General features: G+C 38.2%; 1 protein-coding gene across 2 annotated transcripts in view; it reads left to right on the forward strand.

The window, feature by feature from the left end:
• Window positions 1–357: 357 nt before the first annotated feature.
• GRID2 (glutamate ionotropic receptor delta type subunit 2) overlaps window positions 358–22,317 on the forward strand; it is a 1,339,544-nt gene continuing 1,317,584 nt past the window's right edge. For both annotated transcript variants that reach the window (XR_016308769.1, XM_089663824.1), the window contains exon 1: window positions 358–1,284. Coding sequence is in view for 1 of the 2 variants with exons in the window: in XM_089663824.1 (XP_089519950.1) it covers window positions 1,185–1,284 (100 nt within the window). In the remaining variant the exon portion in view is untranslated. The remainder of the gene's footprint in view (window positions 1,285–22,317) is intronic.

Raw genomic sequence — 22,317 nt, forward strand, 5'->3', positions numbered from 1 at the left:
CTGCTGTATAATATTCTAGGGCATCAAGCAATTAAATTGATTGTCCCAGTGGGGTGGAGAGAAATTAATTTGCATTTTCTATGACCTGTGTCCATGTCCGAAATGTTACATGGTAAGGGAGCAGTGTGTTGTTGGTGCAGTATGCAATGCATTTCTGTGTAATATATATATATATATTTATATATATATATATATTAATTCAATCAGGCTTAAAGCATAGCATCTACCCTCTTCTGTTTTCAAAGGCCAAGTGAGAACTTGGGAGCTGTGTCTTATTTCCCCTTGTATTGCAGATAGGGACAAGAGGGAGGAGCTAGATGCCTCTACAGCTCTCAGTTTCTGCCTCTCTCCCTGGCTTTGATGGTACTCTTATCTCCTCTCTGTATTTCCCTGCTTCTCCTAGGTGATTCATTTCTAGGCAACGTGCTGGCTGCCTGTCTGCTGCTGCTGCTGCTGCTGCTGAAGCTGAGAACTGGGAGCATTCTGTTATCCAGCACTGCTCCCCACTAGACATCCTGCTCTCACCGAAGCATCTAAACTGCACTCTCAACCTGTTTGAGGATAAGCCTTCAATTCATTTGGATGGTATTAGGAATCCCTCGTTATCCCAGCGTCTATCCAAGTGGAAGCTGAAAATACATGCAGCAGCTCTTCACTTTTACAGCTGGATGCTGCTGGTTTATTCCCATGCACATTTGTCACACACTGCTCAATAGACGAAGATGCATGAAGCAAAGCCTTTATATAGCCAGTTCTTGTGTGTGTGTGTATGTTATTTACTCTCCTGTTAATCTAAAAGGGTTTCTGTGAGCTAGATCTGCACTAGGATCCTGAAGGATTACTGTCATTTTCTGCAGTTTGTCTGCTCTAGTATATGCGGCTCTATGGAGAATTTTCTGTGGTGCATGTGAAACCATTCTCATGCTCAGCTTTGGATGCCCAGTGGATATTTTATTCAAATTCTAAGAATCAAGTGTTGTGTGTTCGGTTTTGCATCAAGGAAACAAATCTTGTCGATAGACTTTTCCCTGCTTGATCCATTCTGGTTTATCCCCCCCTGATGCCTCCATTTTTTACCCCATAAAAACACAGGGATTAAACTCTTCTGAGATCTACCTAACTCTCAACGCTGTTCCCAGACTTCTCATGAAGATCTGATTTGTGGTCAGCAGTCATTGAAGAAGATGGACATTTTGCATGCAGTGATCTATCTGTCCGTCTTCTGGACTGTATCTTGGGACAGGACAAGAGCAGACTCTAGATCAGATTCAATCATCCACATTGGTAAGATATCCTACATCATTTATATTCCCCAGTCATGTTTCCTTGCAGTAACTCTGAGCATTGTGTGTGATATGATATTTGTTTTAATGTCATATTAGTATAATGCTGCATGGTTGAGTTCTAATAATCCCATTCATATAGCCTTCCATTTGAAATTACCATACTTGGTGTCAATATTACAACAACATGCAAATGCCTACATGAGACTGTGCTAACAGCAATGAAAGAATCTGGAAATCATACAGGTGTTTCAGCAATGCCAAGATATAGATTTTGTTAAGAGGTATGCAGAATATGTATTGGTTCTATACTGGTATAGTATAACTATAGGGATGTGTGTTTTATTATGCACTGTGTGCATGCTGTCTTATTTTACTCTACAGGCTGTCAGGCTGTATTTGAAGAGTTGTTTTTGTGACAGGTGTGACTGAATGAAATGTGCTGGGGGAATCTGCTGCCCCTCACATCATTGCATACAGCCTGGAGACCCACTGTTCTGGGAAGCACGGAGGCTGAGGAATGCTTACAAAAGGCTGCATTCATGTGCTTGGGCTGCAGTGATCAGCCTTTGTGGGACACAAACGCTTGCAGACAGAAAGAGAGAGAAAAAAAATTCTGAAGCAGTAGATGTGTGCGGATTTCCTCTTAGAGGAACCGGTGAGTGGCCAAAAGCTTGTGGGCCCCACCTATTGGCAGTAAGGATGCAATGAAGGGAGTTTTTCTGGGAACATTCTTGCTTGGTTGCAAGTATTGAGGCACATATTCCTCACTTTTTCTTGTCCCTCGCTTCACACTTCCTTAATTTTACTGCATACATAGCATTATCTGTGCACTCATGCTATTTCCATAAAGAGGTTGTTATTATGTAAGCAGCATGTGTAGCAGCAGAGACTTAAAGGCATTGTGAAGGATAAACTGCACTGATTCCTGTATATCAGCAAAGCTGGCAGTTGATCTACAGTCTGAACACGCAGGGCCCCTTAGGAAGGGAGTGGGCAGGAGATCACTAATGCAAATACATAAGAATTCTCCTCCTCCGCCCCTTTTAGTATTGGAACACGATCATTTTTTGGGCGCTTTACCAAGCACTAAATCAGATCAAGACTCCTTTTTTTGAGGGATTCTACAGCAGAAAAGTCTGAATCAATGATGTCAAGAAAATACTGTAATCAGGGTACACAATTAACTAAGCTAAAAGGTTAAATATATTATACCTAGTAATTAATACTATCAACATTATTACTAATAATACTAGTCATTTTATCTAACCGTAAAGAAAAGTAGCTTTTTTTCATAAAATAAATTTGGATGTGCAGGAGTAATAAACAAGAAATAAGGTAAGACCAAGGCTCACCTAAATATTCATACTATAAGAAGAGCTACTGTATGCTACTTTGGCTACCGCAACCTGTAACAAGTATCAGCTTATACACAAATTCAGGGTCTATTTCTGCTGGTGTATGGAAGGGTCGATACTGAGGAATATGTAACCCTGATATAGTTGTAAAAATGCTCACTAATCATCATTCAGTGTCCAAAAATCAGGTTTTAGAAAAAATAAAAGGATAAATGGTGTCATGCATAAGTTTTTGTAGCCAATAGACTTGTATTGGGAATGAATTTCACACAAGCAAATAAAAGAGAGAGAGAAAGTTGAGAACAATAAGTCAATTATAGTGAATCAATTACATATAAATATGTGTAACTTGGGGTGTAATAACCTTTGCACTTACCCAAGGTCCATTAATTACTGGTGCTTTAGTGACACAAGTGTCATGGAAATAGTTGTATCCTTACTGAGTTATCATAATCTGCCTTCATGATCTGACTCCTTAATTCTTTATGCATGACTCTTCATAGCCTGCAGTACCATCCCTCTATCAGCTAACATAGTAACCCACTTTTATAATATTTGCTACATGTGACCACACATGAATTTTTCTAGTGTGAAACAATGAAGCTGCTTCTCAGACAATTAATTTAACTTGCATCACAATTAGTGCATTTGACAAGGGGATTAGCTCTTTTATAGAAGACTTTATGTTGCCATGAAAGTGGTGAATTGGTAATTGTTACACGTAGCGTGTAATCATTTATAATGAGAATGCTGTCACTGGATAACTGCAGAAAAAGTGCATTGCAAGAAGTTTAAAACTACAAAACCAGATAAATAAAAATAGCTTCATTTTTATCAGAGTTTATAAATCCGGCTAAAAGTAATCAACGTTATCAATTTTATTTCTAGTTACTGCAGTCTGTCTACAGAAATCACTTTTGTGTCACTGATCCTCATTAAAGTCATACTGTAATAAAGAGGACACGTGGACTTACTGGGTAAAGTCATATTACTAAAGTCAGGCCTTTGAGAAATGAACCTGATTGGTTGATATGCATTACTGCATTTTCCATATCAGCTTGGCACTCTACTATGATTTTCTAAATAATGCAGGAAATCATTTCATGGAAATTCCACTAAGGTGTAGTGTTGCCCATTGGAGAACATTTTCTTTATATGTCAGTGTTGCTTTTAATAATAATATACTTCGTGTCATGAAGCATTTTTAAAGAAACCCAACAGACCACAGCTAACATTGATTGCTGTACTGCACACAATTACTAAGGATTATATATGTTATACATTCCATCTATTGGTTAATAAGATACTGAATTAGTTTGTTATAAGAAACTCTTAAAGAACAACTCACCTACAGTATATTATATGAAACAATATACCAACGATTAATTGATCCCAGTTATAGAAGCATATGAAATGTGTCAAGAGCTGATCATAGCTGCAGGTAACTGAAATCAACTTCTGTTCCCTAGCCATATTTGAACATGCGGCTTACTTCCTATTCAGTAATCCAAATGAAAGAGTATATTAGTTGTCTTTGTTAAATATACTCACTTACAAAAATAGTTTGATGGAATAATTATTGCATATATCCGTTGCTCATTATGAGGGTTCTGAATGAAAAATATGCTAACAAGAAAATCAGCTGTTATTCCTACAGGTCTTGACTGAAGCACACATTCTAGTTGTTATAGGCAACAATTTTTTTGTTAGCACATTAAATCACATCAAAACAAGGATGTTAGGTAATGTCTCCATAGAGCACTTCAAGTGAAGCTAGCTGACATTTGCTCATCAGCCAGCCTGTACGAGAAACCCTATAAGATTGATAAACTGATGTTCATCTGATATCATGCTCATACGCTGTTCGAATATCACATATTTTGCTCCAGAACTGTATGAATCAACTTTACTTTTTGGGTGCCATAAAGTGATATTAAAGGTTTGTTTTCTTTTTTTTTTCTTTTTTTTAATATCAAACATGTTTTACATACCTGCTCTGTGCAATGGGTTTATACAGAGCAGCCCTGATCCTTCTCTTTTTCGGTTGCCTGTTGGCACTCCTGGCCCCTCTCTCCTAACTAGTGCCCCCACAGCAAGCAGTTTGGGGGCACCCAAGCAGGTTCACTCCTGACCCGCTGTTCTGTGTGTCCACTCACACATGGAGCATGGCTTGGCCAAGCACCATCCCTCTACTCATTGGTTCACTGTCTGTGATTGACAGTAATGGGAGTCAATGGCTGCCACTGCTATCTCAGCTAATGATGAGGGAGAGACCTGGGGGAGTCAAGGCTCTTGTGCATATTGTTAGATTGAGATGCGGCTTAAGTAATTTTTAGGGGAGGCTGAGGGCGCTGCTGCACACAGAAGGTTTTTACCTTCATACATAGAATGCATGAAGGTAGAAAACCTTGAGCCTTGAGCCTTTACAACCACTTTAAGCCAGTCTAACAAAACAAGTTGCTCCTGGCTTCAATGCAAAAGTAAAATTGATGCCAAATTCAATAATCCTGAATTACTGCATTAACTCTGAAAAAAAAGTAGTACTTTATGTTTACTGTTTTTTCGTTTACTGGTATTTGAGACTGAAATACAATAACATTTACCTTGGTAAATTGATGCAACAAGACAAAAAGGATGGTTTATGATTTACTTTCATTTCACTTTTCCCTCTGGAAAGGTTATTGTGGCTCTAAAACTGTCCCATGTTGTTTTGTTTCTGTTGGGTTGGGGGATGGGATGAGTAGGAGCCCAGCACATTGATAGAGTAATTTCATCAGACGCACATTACTTGATTGCTTCGTAGTTTCCTAATGATCTGTATGCTGTATGGAGAGCTGGAAAACCGTGAGTAGAATGGAAATGATCTAGTACTTTAAGGAGCCTTTCAAAAATGTTCTAATTTATGAAGATCAAGAGCAGCAAAATCTCAGATTAGCTAAGATGCCTCCATTCCTTATTAAATATCATTCTTCCAGTAACATTTACTCCCGTGCAACCATTGTTTGTCTAAACATCATCTAGTTAATCAAGTAGGGATTTGCTGGCATTTAAAATCATTATCACATGTATTTACATATGCATCCTATACAGCACAGATCTCCATATTCAGAAATGGCTTCAATTTATGAACAGGTAATTATAAGTCTCAGTAAGCTTTATTATCATCAATGCTTTTCTAAGGTGTTAGGAGACCATGTCATGAAGTACTCCTGTTAATTGACTCACAGAAATTGGTACAGGACAAAAGTGGTTAATTTTTAGAAGCTGGAGGAATAAAAATAAATTTGATACCCAAATTAGCTGCTTAAATTTCCTCTCTTTTTCTCACCTGCACTAGAGTAATGACATATTTGATTGATTCCTGTTGGCAATGACAATAGGGACACCTCTTTCCTGCATGTTTATGAATCAGCTCACATAGTGTGAACAAAACTCAAGCTGGATCTTTTTATCTTTCAAAACGCTATGATGATTTTGTAGTAAAGATGATGTTAAAGCAGTGATGAGCAGAAACTAATGCTATAAAAATATTTATTGACATCTTGATATTTATTAATAAGCTAATCAAGTGACATAGCCCATTTAAAGTTTGTGCCATATTTTTTTAAAAAGACATTTCTTTTTCATGATAAAATAATGAGTAGAATCCTGGACAGGCAACTAATCTTAGTGTATTTAGAAATGGAAGAGTGCCAAGAAAATATCTTCTGTCTATAGGCTGGAAAAGGGCACATGCTGTTTCAAAGTCTAATGGTCTGTCAAGGTATGAAAAGCTGAACATACGTCTGTGAATAGGGGAACTTGTTTCTAACAAACCTTTTCTTAAGTTGGATGTATTCTGGTAAGAATAATATTTTCTTTGAGGAGAGGAATAGCTATTGATGCGTGCACAGTCTTTTCCAGTACATATAACTAATAAATAAATTACCCAAATTAACCCAAATTGGTTATTTTATGCCTGTATGGTACAGCAATTATACTGCTGCTTTCTGTTGTTGCATTCTGCTATTCAATAAAGCAAAACCAGAAAATAACATATAGCAGCCAATCATAAATCTCTACCAGTGAGATAAAATCTCTGGTTTGTCTGAATTATTACACATTTGGGTTGATTTACTAAAACTGGAGCGTGCAAAATCTGGGGCAGCTTCCATGTTTTTTGTTAAGCTCAAGTGAACAAGCTGAGTTAGAAGTTGATGGGCTACCATACATAGCTGCACCAGATTTTGCACTCTCCAGTTTTAGTAAATCAACCCCATTGTCTACTATGGGATTTTAAGTAAAGGTATTAGCATCTACCTTATATCTATATGCATGTCTGAATTTACCTAAATGTATGAAGGTTTAAACGTATCTGCAAAGGTTCTAATTTATCCAAGTCATTGTATACCCAGTAGTAGTTATGTACATTTAACTTACAATATATACGGAAGGTGCAGCGCTAGTAAACAATATATAATATATATGCAAAAGTCCCTGGTGGATCAAAAAGATATAGAATATGGGGTAGTCCCGTAAATAAATATAGATGGTTGAGGTGACTTTGATATCCGGGTAGAGGTGGTAATGAAATGCGCACTCACCGAACGCGCATATTAAATGCGCCTTGTATATAGTTATCCTGCTGCCAGGTGATGGGTGGTCCTCTCTCTATAAGATCCTAGGTAGGTTGTCCTTCTCCTCCAGAGATCCCCCTATGTGGTCCTAGTGGATGTTGTCACTCCAAATGGCCTGGGTGGTGAGTAGTGATCCGCTCTTGGAGTAGGTCTGTGGACTAGAGCACTCCCCCAGGGGGCGACAAGAACACTCTCATAGTGTAGTAAGTTTAAACCCAAATTTATTAGATATGGTGTATCAGGTAAACAATAGATAAAACAGCGTTGCAGACAGTAGTCTGTAAAGGAACTGACCAGCTGGTATAAAAGATGGCCGCCGGAGCTCCACGTTGCTCCGGCGGCGTGACGTCACGGCGTGGTGTGGCTCCTCCTGATGTGTATCGTGCTCAAGCACGTCTTGGATTGGCGACCCCCCTCTGAAGACGTGCTTGAGCACGATACGCGTCAGGAGGAGCATTTAATATGCGCGTTCGGTGAGTGCGCATTTCATTACCACCTCTACCCGGATATCAAAGTCACCTCAACCATCTATATTTATTTACGGGACTACCCCATATTCTATATCTTTTTGATCCACCAGGGACTTTTGCATATATATTATATATTGTTTACTAGCGCTGCACCTTCCGTATATATTGTCTATTCCATAGGTCATTGGTACCTATCTTGTGCATAGCAGCTTGTTGATTTTTACTAAGGCGCTTTTTACCACTTCTTGTACATTTAACTTACAGAACAGGTCCAGTTGAATGTGACTAACTACTAGGTACATGGTTTAGGAAACTTGCCTATGGTTTTTAAAAGGAAACATGGAATGTGCATACTGGAATTTTCCAAAAGAACATGGATTTATGTATTGGGGGGTCACACAAAAAAAAATCAAACATTTGTGTGTGTTTTAACCATTAGCCGCCCGGCCAATGGCCGTTTGGCGGCTTCAGATGTGTATCTGCATTCCGGGTGCACGCCATTTGGCGTGCTCCCGCACATGCGCCGTTTGCGCTAGTGCAGAGCGGCGCAGCAGTGCGATCTGTCACCAGGCGTGCACCTCGGACACGGCCGATGACAGATCCAAGTACCGGCTCCCGTTGCTGGTACCATGTGACCTGCTGTGACCAATCACAGCAGGTCACATGACAGTTGTATACAATGGATGGCTTCATTCATGATGCCATCCATTGTATACTAGTGCCTAGCTGTGAATGGTCACAGCTAATCACATGCACATGTCATGTGATTAGCTGTGACCAAATCACAGCTAAGCACAAAAAAAAAAAGAAAAAAAAAAAGCTGAATGAATCGATTTCATTCAGGTAAATGCTTGCTTATAGCAAAGTAATTCTTTGCTATAAGCAAATTGTGTAAAAAAAAAAAAAAAAATACTGATCACTTCCCCAAAGTAGTACAATGTTACTATGGTAACATTGTACTATTTTGGTCATAGTAAAATATGAAAAAAAATCTTAAAAAAAATAAAAAAAATGTAATAAAAAATTAAATATAATAAAAAAATAAAAAAAAATAAAAAAATATATATATATATATTTTTTTTTCATACTGTCACCAGTCAGTGTCCCTGTTCACCGCCATGCCAGTTATATGATGACGCTGTACTGCACTGGTGACAGTATGTAAAAAAAAAAATAGTGAAAATAATTGTTTTCATTTTTTCATTTTCCGAAAAATTATGACAAAAAAATACAACTTCAAAAAACTCGCCATGCCTCTTATGAAGTACGTCGGACTGTCTACTCTGCAAAAAGGGGTCATTTGGGGATATCTGTACTATTCTGACATTCTTGGACCTCAAGAAATTAGATTGGCCGTCAGTACTTCAGGATTGATCAATATTCAGATCTATACCATAGTTTGTGAACTCTATAACTTTCCTAAAAACTAAAAAATACATCCTAATTTGGGTTATTTTCACCAAAGACATGTAGCAGAATACATCTCGGCCTAAATTTATGAAGAACAATTATTTATTTGTAAACTGTTATAACAGAAACAAAGAAAAATGTGGTTTTTTTTCAAAATTTTTGGTCTTTTTTTGTTAATTTAGCAAAAAATAAAAACCCCAGCGGTGATTAAATACCACAAAAAGAAAGCTCTAGTTGTGTGAAGAAAACGATAAAATTTTAGTTTGGGTACAGTGTTGTATGACCGCGCAATTGTCATTCAAAGTGTGAGAGCGCTGAAACCTGAAAAATGGCCTGGGCAGGAAGGTGTAAAATTGCCCGGTATTGAAATGGTTAAAAGGAAGAAAGTAAGAAGGTGACTGTTTCTATTAAGTTGAAGCAGAGATTGCACAGCAATGATTTTCTTTCCTACTACAAGGGGTCAAAGTTCTACATATGCATACTGCACACTTATTCAATATTTTCAAAATAATACTTCTTGGGACTGTCTATATCCAAATACTTTGGTTTGGATTACAGAGATATATTATGAGGGGATAAGGAAGCAGCATGTGAAGCATGCTGCATACCATGGTGGATATGGTTTAATGGGGTGTGTTTAAATCCTAGAGGATCAGGTCAAAGTCCACTTGAATTAGCCAGATGTCATGCTTTGTAAGTGAAGGAAGTGAATATGAAGCTTGAAAGAAGTGAGTGGCAATGAAAGAAGGACAAGCACACTGGAGTGTGGTATTGTTGTGGTTGGACTCAAGTGCTGCCTGAAATTAAAACAGGTTATTCAGAACACACAGTTGTATTTATCACATAGGTGGAGAATTTTCAGCAGCCTCACATCTACGGTGGTCAGTCTTATGGAAATAGAAGAGTTTTTATAAGCAATTTAATCATTTCTGTATGGGCAGCATGTTCCCAAATTGTTAAGAATACAGGGAACAGATAATTATACAATGCCAAGTTGCAACCCAAAATAGTAAATTGCCCTGTGCAGGAATTACAAATGTCCACATCTTGAGATTGGGCCTCTATAACTCTGAAAAGATAATGGTGGCCTCACATTTTTCTTGTTCGCTAGTTTTTCAGCTGTTGGGCCTATTTACTATTTATTGTTTTTTGGAAGAATTTCAAATTGTGGTGCTTGATTACCATTTTCTTTTTTTCTCTCTTTTTTTAATTTATTCACATAGCAGTCTGCCAGGAGCATCAGAGGATCAGCTAAAACATACTCTTAGCCATAATAACAAATATGACAAAAAAAAGTTTACAATACAGAACTTGTTATAGGACTGTTGCATTGTCATTTTATCTGATACCCTTTGGTTGCTTTGAGGCCTCTACGAAAATCACAAAAATAGTATCTTGTACCAGTGCTGTCTGATTTTCTCCAGTGAAGAGGAGCTGAGGTGTAAAGGCGAAGAAAGAAAGCCACTGGTTTTAGAGAATGGTGGCCCCAGTAGGGGGGCGGCCAATTGCATAGCTGGTTGACATACCATGGAGGGTGAAGGAGGGGGTACATCCGGAAGGGGAGGGGGGGAGATAGCTCTAGACCTATAGGCTTTGTGACCATGCGATAGGCAAAGTTGGTGCGGGAGGCAATCCAACTACATTTTCCTAAAAAAAAGTTGGCTCTTTTACACCTCCCCAATCGAATTTTAGGACACTCATCTTCTCTTAACCCAGCCTTCTAATCATTTTCTAGATTTATTCATATATATAAGTATGTACCTTGTACAGAACACAATTTCTTCCTGCTGCAGCTTAGCTTTATGTCTATATTTTGGTATAGAATCCAATACTGTCAGTGGCACTTGTCAACCAAAATAATCCTTAATGGTTCCGATATTTCCTAGTATTTGCATGCATATCAGTCAAAACTAATATTTATCATTAGCCACACAAAAGTCTAGAACGCTTTCATTACCTTGTATACACAGCACTCATGCAGTATATTACAAAACAATAAGATCACTATTGTTACATCAACCCAATAAACACGTTAGTTCTGTTCTTCAGAGCCCCCTTATATTAATACTATCTTTTATACTACTATTCATAACACGATATTATTTTGTTGTCTAAAATTAATAACAGACCTTTTTTACTTTAAATTACTAGTTTGTAGTTCTAATATATTGTAACGCATGTGTATTTGAAGTGTATGTAAAAGCATACTTTTTTAGTTTAGAATAGTGTAGTGAAAGGTTAGAACCTCTGTCAAGTTTTGATTGCTGAAGTTGTCTTGTTGAGGTGATTCACTCTTTTTGTTGTCATTATCACCGTTCTCTTTGGAACTGAAAGTGACAAGAGAGACAAATTTCAATTTGTCATTGGAATAGGAATATTGGAAAATTGGAAATCTTTCAATAGGGAAACATTTCAATGTCACCCTTCAAGGAATAAATTTCCTCTTTCTTTGAAGATATTTCCTCTCACATCATGTGGTGTATATTGGATAGGAAATGAAATCAAATCTCCCCAATGGAACACAGATTACTAAAAAAAAAAGAACAAAGAACTGCCAGTGATTTAACCTTTGCCTACTCTATCCAAAAGCTAAAAATATATTTTTAATGGTAGGCCATAGTTCAACTTTAAATTGAAAAGTTGTAGAATAATGGTCAGGTTATTCTGCATTATATGCAGTGCTTTTCAGTCTCCCTATGGTGTAATGTAGAGTCTTGGGTCCCAGCTCTCTCCTCCTAGTGCACAGCTTTCCTTTCCAATCAAAAGAACTTGTGTCTCTCATAGTAGAGCTAAGAACTCTTAAGCTGGCCACGGATGGAATGAATTTCAGCAGGGAACCGCCTGAGTGGACCCTTCTATGAGCAGGCTGGTTGTACTGAAGTTGATCCACTGATCAATTTCAGTACAAACAGCCTGTTGTTTTTTTATCTTTTGATTACTGCTGAAGGCTATAGCTCTAGCAGTGATCAATAGCACTGCTGGACACTGACTGTGTTGATGGGAGAATTGAGGTTTTTTTTTTCTTTAAACCCATGGTTGCAGGAAAGAAACCTGTATAATGTATGGCCTGCTTTATTTGGCAAGCTCAGGATATGTTTAAAAGATGTGCTTTGTCATTCTAATGAGCATGACACACTAGGCACAGGAGTATTGACAAACCTATTTACTCTTCAAACACCCTTTTACCAAATCAAATTAATAAAAAGTAACTTCAAATGCAGTTCAATTAACATGGAACTAAACATTACCTTTCTTGAGAGAAGATTCCACTGCCATTTCATTTGGTCTGTTCAAACAAATTTTATTTTATCACCTTTTAGGCTTATAGGCTTTGATCCATCTATGGGCAGACTGGTTGTACTGAAGCCGATCGGTTGAAGGACTTTTTTAACTTTTGATCACTGTTGACGGCTATAGCTGTGATAATGGGGAAATCAAGCAATTTTCTTTTTGCAGGACAGAAAATTGTATGATGTTTGGCCTGCTTTACTTAGCAAGCTCGGAATATGTACAAAAGATGTACATGGTTATTCTAATGAGCATAACTCACTAGGTACACGTGTATTGACAAATCTTTTTACTCTTTAAATACCCCTTTACCAAATGAAATTAGTAGAAAGTAACATAAAATGCAGTTCAATTAAACATGTAACTAAATGTTACCTCTCTTTATTTTGGAGCCTTTTAAGGGTTAATCAGTACAATGGCTGCACAGGTTTGTTATATGTACCCAGCCTTTGAAAACTCAGGGGTGAAACTGTACCTTCAAGCCTGCCTTAATCTTCAATGTCTAAAACATCAACCTAGTGCCACTGTGTGAATGTATCATGACAGCATCCTGACTGCAGACAGGGTTGGCGCTATTGTAAACACTGAAAAACTGAACCAACACTGCCAGGAGGGCAGATATGTCAATAGGAGGCTCTGGACAGTGTTTGATGGGCCAGTGGGGGCAAGCAGGCATCAATTGTCTTAAATTGTACCTCTGCCCAGACTATGAACATTATAGTATTCATATAATTCCAACAAGCAGTAAAATAGCTTTAAAACAGGCTATCAATTACCTCTCTAGGTGTGAGTACTGTAAAGTAATTTGTTCGCAAAGATCCCCAGGAATCATAGCAGGTTTCAATTTTTTTTTTATAACTTATAAACACCTGCTGCATGTTTACATTAGTTGGCTGGCAGGATCTCAAGATTCTATTGCTTCTGTGTGTCTGTTGTAAGCTATGAAGATCAATCTTTTTACAAATCCTATAGCTATAGAGGTAAATAAGGGATTGTTTTAAATTTCTTTTACTGATTGTTCAAACTATGCAAATGTTCCAGGGTGCAAAGTCTGCACACAGGTTCGCTTTAATGACAAGCATGAGCAGCTGTATACCACTCCAAGCAGTTCCAGCTCCCTATAGCATTTGCCTAAATATGTCCCTATGCACATTTATAATAGTATGATCTATTCTGTATCTGTATCTTAAACAGGGATTATAGCATTTTCAATGATTTTTTATATACATGAAAGAGATTGGCTTAATATAAACAATCTTATCAATGTGCTTTAATGTATTAAAAACCTTGTTCCTCTGTGTAGTTTGTAATTAATCTATGTACATGGGGGCTGCTGTTTTTATCCTCTTATCTTACTGCTGATTGAAAACAATAGACCCTGTGCAGTAATGATTTTAGCCAGAGACCATGTAATCCAAGTTGCGTAGGCTGGAAGCTAGGGAAGAACGTCTTTTTTATTCATAACAACAAAGTGGTATTTTTTATACTCAAAATAATAATTTAGTTTGGCAATGAGGAGTTTACCTTCAAATTTTGCATGTATAGCAAGTTGCTACAGAGTCCAGTACACTAGAATATTAATTTTCATTTATATTTGTGCTTTTAGAAAAGTAATCAGACATTGTCCTTTAGTTTCCTTTGGCTGAATGGCCCACATACAAAGATTTGTTTTCTTATTTTTTTGGAAGAGAGATTAATTAAATGTATTATACTTTCATTTGGTTAGTTGTTGACCCAGGGGCTGAAATATGTTTTCTTTCAAATCAATGCAATGAAATACCCTCAGCAAGTGGAGGGAAGAAAGGCAGTAGATCTATAATTCAACGTATATCAACATCAATTGCACTGCCTTGATGTATGACAAAAATGTACAGACTCTTTATGTGCTCTCAAAATGAATACGGGTAGGGATAAACAATCAGCACTTGCAGTAAATGATTTTCATTTATGCATACTTTATATAAAGAATTCTGTACAAAAAACGAATATGCTACCTTCTAAGCCTGCACTTTCTGTCATATACAGTGCCATACTGTACCTGAGTTTTTCAAGACTTTGGTAAACAAAATGAGTCTATCTCAAATTACCTACTTTATGAATGTCCTATATTTTTTAAATAATCATTATTTTAATTAATTTCATTTTTTTAAGAGTGACCATGAAACTGATTCACTTTTGTATTGTCATAATCTGTCACCTCACAGTGGGTATATGTGCTTGTATATCTTTATAAGCATTTCTTATCTCTGTGATGCAAATTGTAGTGAAATGAAGGTTGTCTTTTGCTACCTCTGTTAACTAAACCTATCTAAACGTAGTCAACCTATTTTATGACATAGGAGAAAAAAAAGACCTTGTTTATTGTCACTTCTCTGAAATCTCATATGCCTTTGGCTTCTGCATATGCTTTCCTTTAAGACATGAGATTCACAGTGATACCCTGTACTATACTATGCCCTGTGTATTCAATTTAGACCTTCCCCTTAGATTTTCTGACCTGCACTTTTGTAATGCTTCTTCCTTTATTGATCTGTTCTCTAAATGTATAGCCTTTAGCATGCTTTTTTTTATTGACGTCTATTCTAATTTCCATTACATTTATTCCAACATTTTATCTATTTTCTGTTTTAATAAACAATTGCACATTATTCATGGTGAAATAATTGGGGTGTGATTTACTAATGTATGACGTTCAAACATATGACTTTGTTTGCTAAGCATGATATGTGATTATTGTCAGAGATGACGTGGTGATAGATTAGTGGATGCATTTCTTTCTAGGTGCCCTTGAAGCTGGACAGATCCTGCCAGCTTCCAAACCCAAACACACACTCCTTTCAGTGGGAGAAATCAATATAATAGTATCACATTGTCGATATCTATACAGAACAGTTTGATCCAGCAGTTGATACTTTGTATCATGTGAGTGTGTGTGGGGGGGTAAGATGTTGGTCAGGTTTGACAGGATGTGGGACCAGGCAGGTAACACATGGCTCAGAGAGCAGAGAATGGGATGGAGTCATTAAAGTTGATGTCATAGTCAGGGGTCAGACTCAAAAACTAGTAGCAGTAGAGGGGCTCCCATTGACCAGCTAGGTAAGTACACAAGCAGGTCACCCTGGCAGATGATGCGAGCTCACCCGAGGTGCGGGGTCTAAGCACTAACCGGTATTCATCAAAGCTCCAGATGGTGGAGATGGGTTTTGCTGTGTGTTAGGACCAGGTTGCGGTCCTCTGGATCGCCCCACCAGGAGATGTGAAAACTGGGGTCTAGTAGCAGATATAGCACATAAGGTTAAAGCAGAAACATAGTCAAGGAACAAACAAAGGTCAGTAATGAGTGGTAGTGGAGATAAGTTCAGCTTCAGGTATGCAAGGAGCAAGAAAGTGGCTGGGGAGTGGATATAGATATAGATAATTGCATATTGTATGTATGTATCTCTCTATATAAATTACTCATCCTGTAGTGCATGAGGAGATCTCCTGATTGGTTAATTGGTATCTAATTCTAACCATCCCAATGCCTACCCCACCTACTTTCACCATTCACTGTGCCTGCAGCTCCCCTTCTCTTGCTACTTATTGCATCTGCCCTCCTTCTCTCATCAACTATGCACCTACAGCCCCCTTCTCTTATCACCAATCATACTTGAACTCTTTCTCCCACTTCTCAGAAATCACCATGCTTCCAATACTCTTTTCTCTCAGCACACACCATATTTACAGCCCCAGTAGTATCTGCATCTACTCTGCCTGCAATACCCCTTCTCCCCACTGCGCCTTCAGGCTCACTTCAATTAGCAGCAAATATGTCTACAGTCTCCTTCCCTCAGTACCTACAAAACCTTCAGCCTACCTCCACTTCACCTATACATGCTTCCCACAATCTTACCGACATGACTGCCCCATGCTCCTCTTTCACCCTTGCACCTTTGTATGCCCCATGCCTGCATGATGCCTCCCCAGCTCTCATCAGTACAACCTAATAGCTCCCCACTCACAACTAATACATGCAACCTCTGTCTGCTCCCAGCATGATGCCTGCACACTGCCTGCCTGCTCTCACCACCATGTCTGCACCCCAACACCAACATGCCTCCAGACCTTTATCTCTCCAGCTGACCCTGATCCTTCACCCCATCCCTGTGTTCTCAGAACTACACCTGCAGCCCCCCCCCCTTCCTTCATTATGTTTATACCATCCTGCTCTTACCATCATGCTTGTACCCCCCTCTTAACAAAACACTTGTACCACCACTATCACCATCGCACTCTGCATTTGCATAAAGCACCCATTAACACCATATGTCCTCAGACCCTGTTCTCACCTCTACATCTGTGCCAGCCCCCCCCCCTCCCCCCCCCACACACACACCGCTGTGCCTGGTCTCCTTCCTCTCAATCAACTTGTGCACACTGCTCCCCACTCTCATTCCATGCCCCTACCCCCACTTTCACCCCATGCCTACTGGAGGTGCATTCACCCCTGACATCCAGTGCCATTCCTGTTCATCCTCTCTTACTGCCTACAACTCCTCCCACCCCATGTTCGTAGCACCCAAACCTTGCCCTACTAGAACAGACACACTTTTTGCTAGTAATAATATTGAAAGTTTTATAAAAAATTAAATGAGCTTTTGTATCCAACTGGAACCATTTAAAGGCCAACTCACCTTTAAAATAATAACCAAATACCACCTTCATTTCACCTTACTCTTTGACAAAATTTGCAGATTTTCTGCTAAGAGAAAAAACCTCCGTTTCACTCATCCCCATACAACATTTCCTCATCCAATGTTTATTCCTGTTGTTGCCAGTCTGCTTATACTGTATAGTGACTGTAGAGAACCTTCAGTATCATTACTTATCTGAGATCTTATGGGATAATTAGACCATGCAGACAAATAATACACTTTCTAATGTTAAAAACACTGCAAACAATTAAAAAGCTGGTGTATGATATTTTTTTCCTTGTCATTAACCACAGAAACAGCCTGCATGTTCTTAATAGTAAAATGATTACAGCACCTGTTTCAGTGTAATATCAATTTATTAAACATTAAATAAGTGCTGGCTATGGTAATGAAATCAAATTTCTCATTAGAGTGAAAAATCTAAGCAGAGTCCTAGGACCGAAACCAAAAGTAATAGCACTGGTGAGGCATGACATTTTGCAGGGATCTAGAAGACCTAGAACCTAGGCTTTTCATCAGTATGATTCTGCTATACCTGGCTGTACAAAGGAATAAGCAGCTTTGCTTTTAAGCTAAGTGATTACATTAAAAAACATCATATAATCAGCGGCTTCCTAAAATACCATGAAAACCCCCATAACCCACTGCTTTATGTGTACTTACCTCATTATGTATTAATGTTTTTACTTTCTGTTAATATAATTTCATGAATTTCCAGCAAAACGGGTCTATAGTTCATATAGTTCATATTTGACAATTACTTTTTAAAGTATGCTTGCAATTTTCAGTGACATTGTGCAAACAATAATTACTTAAAATGATGCATGTAATGCTTCAGGCTGCTACAGAGCACACAGATTTTATCATCTCTATCACACTGGACAACACACATTGAAAAATGAAGCACAAAGCCTTATAACATATGTTATGATATCTCTTAATCTTTATTTTGTTGCCCTAGAATTGCTCAAAGATTGATAGGTCAGTTCTGTGGGTAGAAGATTGATAGGCAGATGTCTTGTAGATTTAACAGAACATTTTTTATGCCAAGTTCTACATTTAATGGAAATAAAAGTCTCTGAAAAATCATGTGAGGCTTATTTTTTCATGCACACAAACAGAAATACACACAACACCCACACAGGGATGGCCCATTGAACCCACATCCTATTGATGGTGGTGGAGCCCATTAATATTGTTTACATCATAAAGATGGTATTTTTTTGTGTGTTATCTGGCACAGTATTTTCAAGAAAATGAAATTTACATATGGAATACATCTAAAAAATGTGTCACACAAAATACAAGCTTAGTACAAGGTCATAAATATACCTTCAACTGTACTTTGTCTCTTAGAGTAAACCTGTGTAAAGAAATGTGTCACTTTCGCTCCCATCTGCCACAGACACACACCACTCCTTTCTATGTGATAGGACTAGTGCATTGCAATTGGCTGCTCAGGGGGTAGGGAGAAAGTCTTTAGCCTTTTGTAAGCTACAGGAAGCTGTGATCTTAAAGTGTACCCATGTTTGTCCTGCAAAACACCCCCCTAGTGGAAAAATATTTCCAAAAAATGGAAATGGTCTATATTTGGGTAATGACATCACATGTATCCTCATTTACATTTAGCTTTGGAGGAAACTATCAACTGACAGCTGAATGGGGCTGGGTATACTGCTCTAGTGGGAAGCTCTCATATAAATGTCCGCTCCATCTTACGTGTTTCTTCACATCTGATATTTCCACGACAGGTGACGAAATGCATAAGGAAGGGACAATTTTCACAACATCATCATGTGCACAATACTGGGAAGTGTCCTGTCTGACTCCCAGAACTGGTTGTATATTGACTAGCACATATGCATTTTAACATTGTGGGTGTATAACCTTTTTAATAAATTCAGTATATTGTGGTTTTACACTATGCTGCCTTTCCGGCTCTTTTCTTATGCTTTGGCTGAGTGATACTAGTCTGAGGTTATACCTGTTACATGTAATCCAGTTTGGAAGAGGAAGTGCAAGGTATCCAAGACAGTGACCATTCATAGACACAAAGTATTTTTAGACTCTTTCTTATTTGTAAGAGTCCATTTGCTTTGGTAAGAGTGTTTGTGTGGCATATGGTGGCGTATCACAACAGTGTCATTCCTTATGTAGAGTTGTCTGTGGAAGCATAGATGAAAACTTTGTTGAAACCTTGAGACTGTCAGCATGATTTATTTGTTTGGACTCACACTTTATTAACAATTACATTTTTGTTATTGTCATTTTATTTTATTAGTGCTGTATTTTTGTTTATATGTATTTATCAATCTGTATTGTATCATCTGCTTTATATGTCCCCTGAACATGATTCTTTTCATTTATTGGTCTTAATTACTGCCACTTTTCTAAACTGAGAACTAGTGGTAATTCTTTAAGAGTTTGGCGCTGCTATAGAGTCAGGTTCTTATAGTCACGATAGTAAAAACTACCATAATTTGCCGCAAATATCAGTAATGCTACTGACAGTGAAACAAATGCTTGCCTGAATTAGGTGCAGCCAGTTCCTAAGGAAACTACCACCAGAAAAGTGCTGTTAGGGCTTTATTGAAGTCCCCTGAGTGTGTTCTAATTTCACAGACTGATTGGTGTGTGTTTTTGTTCTCCCTATCTATCATTGCTCTCCCACAGATCAATAAACAATGAAAATTAGTCCTGGGGAGAGTTCCCCAACATTTTTAGGCCACAGATGTCCTAAACATGCATCCACCTCAGAATTATAGTTCTAGCCCAACAAGTGTTGCTACCAGTTGCAACCAACCATGTTCTATCTTTCAATTTTTCCATGCAGATTTAAAAAATGAAAATGTGAAAGCTGATTGGCTGCACTCCAGCTGAGGCAAATTTTGCCTCATTGGCACATTTTATTAATTCTCATACACTTTGAGATCCTCTCCTTACTCTCATATGTGCCAAAGAGTCTGTTCACAAAATTGCTGATACCCTGCCCTTATATAGGCTCAGTTTACACAGTGTCCACACCCAATATCCCAATATGGTGGTATATTTAAAGCAGAACTCCAGTTATTTATTTATGTATTTATTTATTTATGTATGTATGTATGTACCATGCAGTGGCACTGTGCCCCCATTGCATGGATCAGCTGCTTGTTTTTTCAAGGGGTGAGAACTAAGCTCATGCTCACCTGACCTGCCGATTCTTTGAAAAACTCCCCTATGGTCCAGAAGTGGACTTTTCCTGCCTGTGAAGTGCACATTGAGTGTGCTGACATCAAGGACCAGTCCATTTACAAGACCGCTGGACCATGGATGGGGGGCAGGAGCCAAAGGACTGGTCTTGTACGATGAGTATATCTTCAGTGTCCTCTCCCTTAGAACAAAACCAACATATAACTCATTTAACATTTAAAGGACAGACACATTTATTCCCCTTTAAAAGAAAATTTTCTGATTTTTGTTCCTGCCATGAGTTCCCCCTCTTTTCAGGCAATCCAAGTTTCTTTTTTGCACACTAATATGCTAAAAATTGTACTTGCCTACAATAAAGTGATTTTGAAGAGTTTTTTCATCAATTTCATGTAATTATTTACTGTCACCACAGGTTGATAGAACTTTACATGACCTAACCGTGGAAGTGATGTGTTGCCACCCTCTGTCAGAGAACGTGATGGCATTTTTGAACAATATGGTGCTATATAAGCAAGCAGCATTGTTTGATTATAATGATTCCCCTGGGGTTTCATTCAATAATATGTTTCAGGTGTACATCATTAAGGGGTTTGTAAGAGCTGGTTGGAATTTTCATTTTAACAAAGATAAGAGACAAGCTTGATTCTCTGGAGAAGCCTTTCATGTTACTGTAGTCATCAGTGCCTGTTAAAGGATTCATATGCATATTTATGTCACTTCAACAAAGAGAATCCCAGTAGCTGCCCACCAATCTGATCTAATAAATATTCTATATAGAAATCCATATATTAGATTCCATGGTCCTTGCATAAAAATAGAGACAGGAAAAGGCATAAGGAAATAACAGCTACAAACTGAAAATGTGAACTTCAGTAACATTAGAGGACCTAAATAAGTGCAAATTGCAACAACCATGTGCAAAGTTAATTAAGCAATAGGAATCAAACAAAGTTTAGTTTATAACATTCTGAAAAAAAGATGATTTCTCATTAGATGGGTTACCACACTTAGCACATAATTTCTTTGAATCTTGCACTGCCTTATTAATTAGGTCATTAGTAGCAGATACTGTCAGGTAATGTCTGACAATTATCTTTATCTATCTATTTATACATGTTTTTTTCTCAGTACAGTGGGAAATTTTCATATGCTACTTGTATTAATTGGGGTGGTCGTTTCAATATTTGACACTCAATTCAGCTTTCCTCTATAATGCTTGTAACAGATGCTCTAAACACACACTCTGAAATATATCCCTGGACTTATTTTTCATCTAAGGCTGCTTTCACATGGGGCAGACTCTGCCAAGCAGATCCGCCTGCTCAGGAGGGATCTGTCTGTTGATTCCTGCTGTGCAGGCAGATGACAGGACACAGCCCGCTGTTCTCTATGGGGTGGTTGGATGTAAATGGACCACCTGTATGTTTACATCTGACTGTCATCTGATCCAATCCACTAGATGGATAGGGAACAGATCCCCAGCCGCCTGTTTTTGACAAACCGAATTGGATCGGATGCTGGCGGGTGTAAACAGACACATGTCCATTTACATCCGCCCTCCCATAGAGAACAATGGGTGGTCCGACCCGGTCCACCTGAAAAACAGACAGGTGGACCAGATTGGTCCGCCCATGTGAAAGGGGCCTTATACTGTAATTTTATTATGTGCACATTTTGAGTTATTACTGCTTAAACATGTTTGCAAATATTTTAAATACAGATGTATGAAGCTCCCTCTACTAGTCATCTGTGTTTAAAAGCCCATTCAGATATGGACATTGCAGTAACACATGATTAGCTGTGCATTTTACCACTTGTAATTACAATGCATGGTAACACATCTAATTGTCCTTGCAGTGTTGGCACACCACAAGACACATGCATTTTAGAGCACCACAGCACACTTATTATGAACTATTTTCACTGTAAAAACTGATGCATGTTTGTTCAAATATGTGTTGCGGTGCATTGGTAGCCTATTCAAGATATATGGGCAGAGTATTTGA

This window comes from Staurois parvus, unplaced genomic scaffold, assembly GCF_062004578.1.
Source record: "Staurois parvus isolate SC_StPar_1 unplaced genomic scaffold, SC_StPar_1.0 ptg000044l, whole genome shotgun sequence".
NCBI classification, from domain to species: Eukaryota; Metazoa; Chordata; class Amphibia; order Anura; family Ranidae; genus Staurois; species Staurois parvus.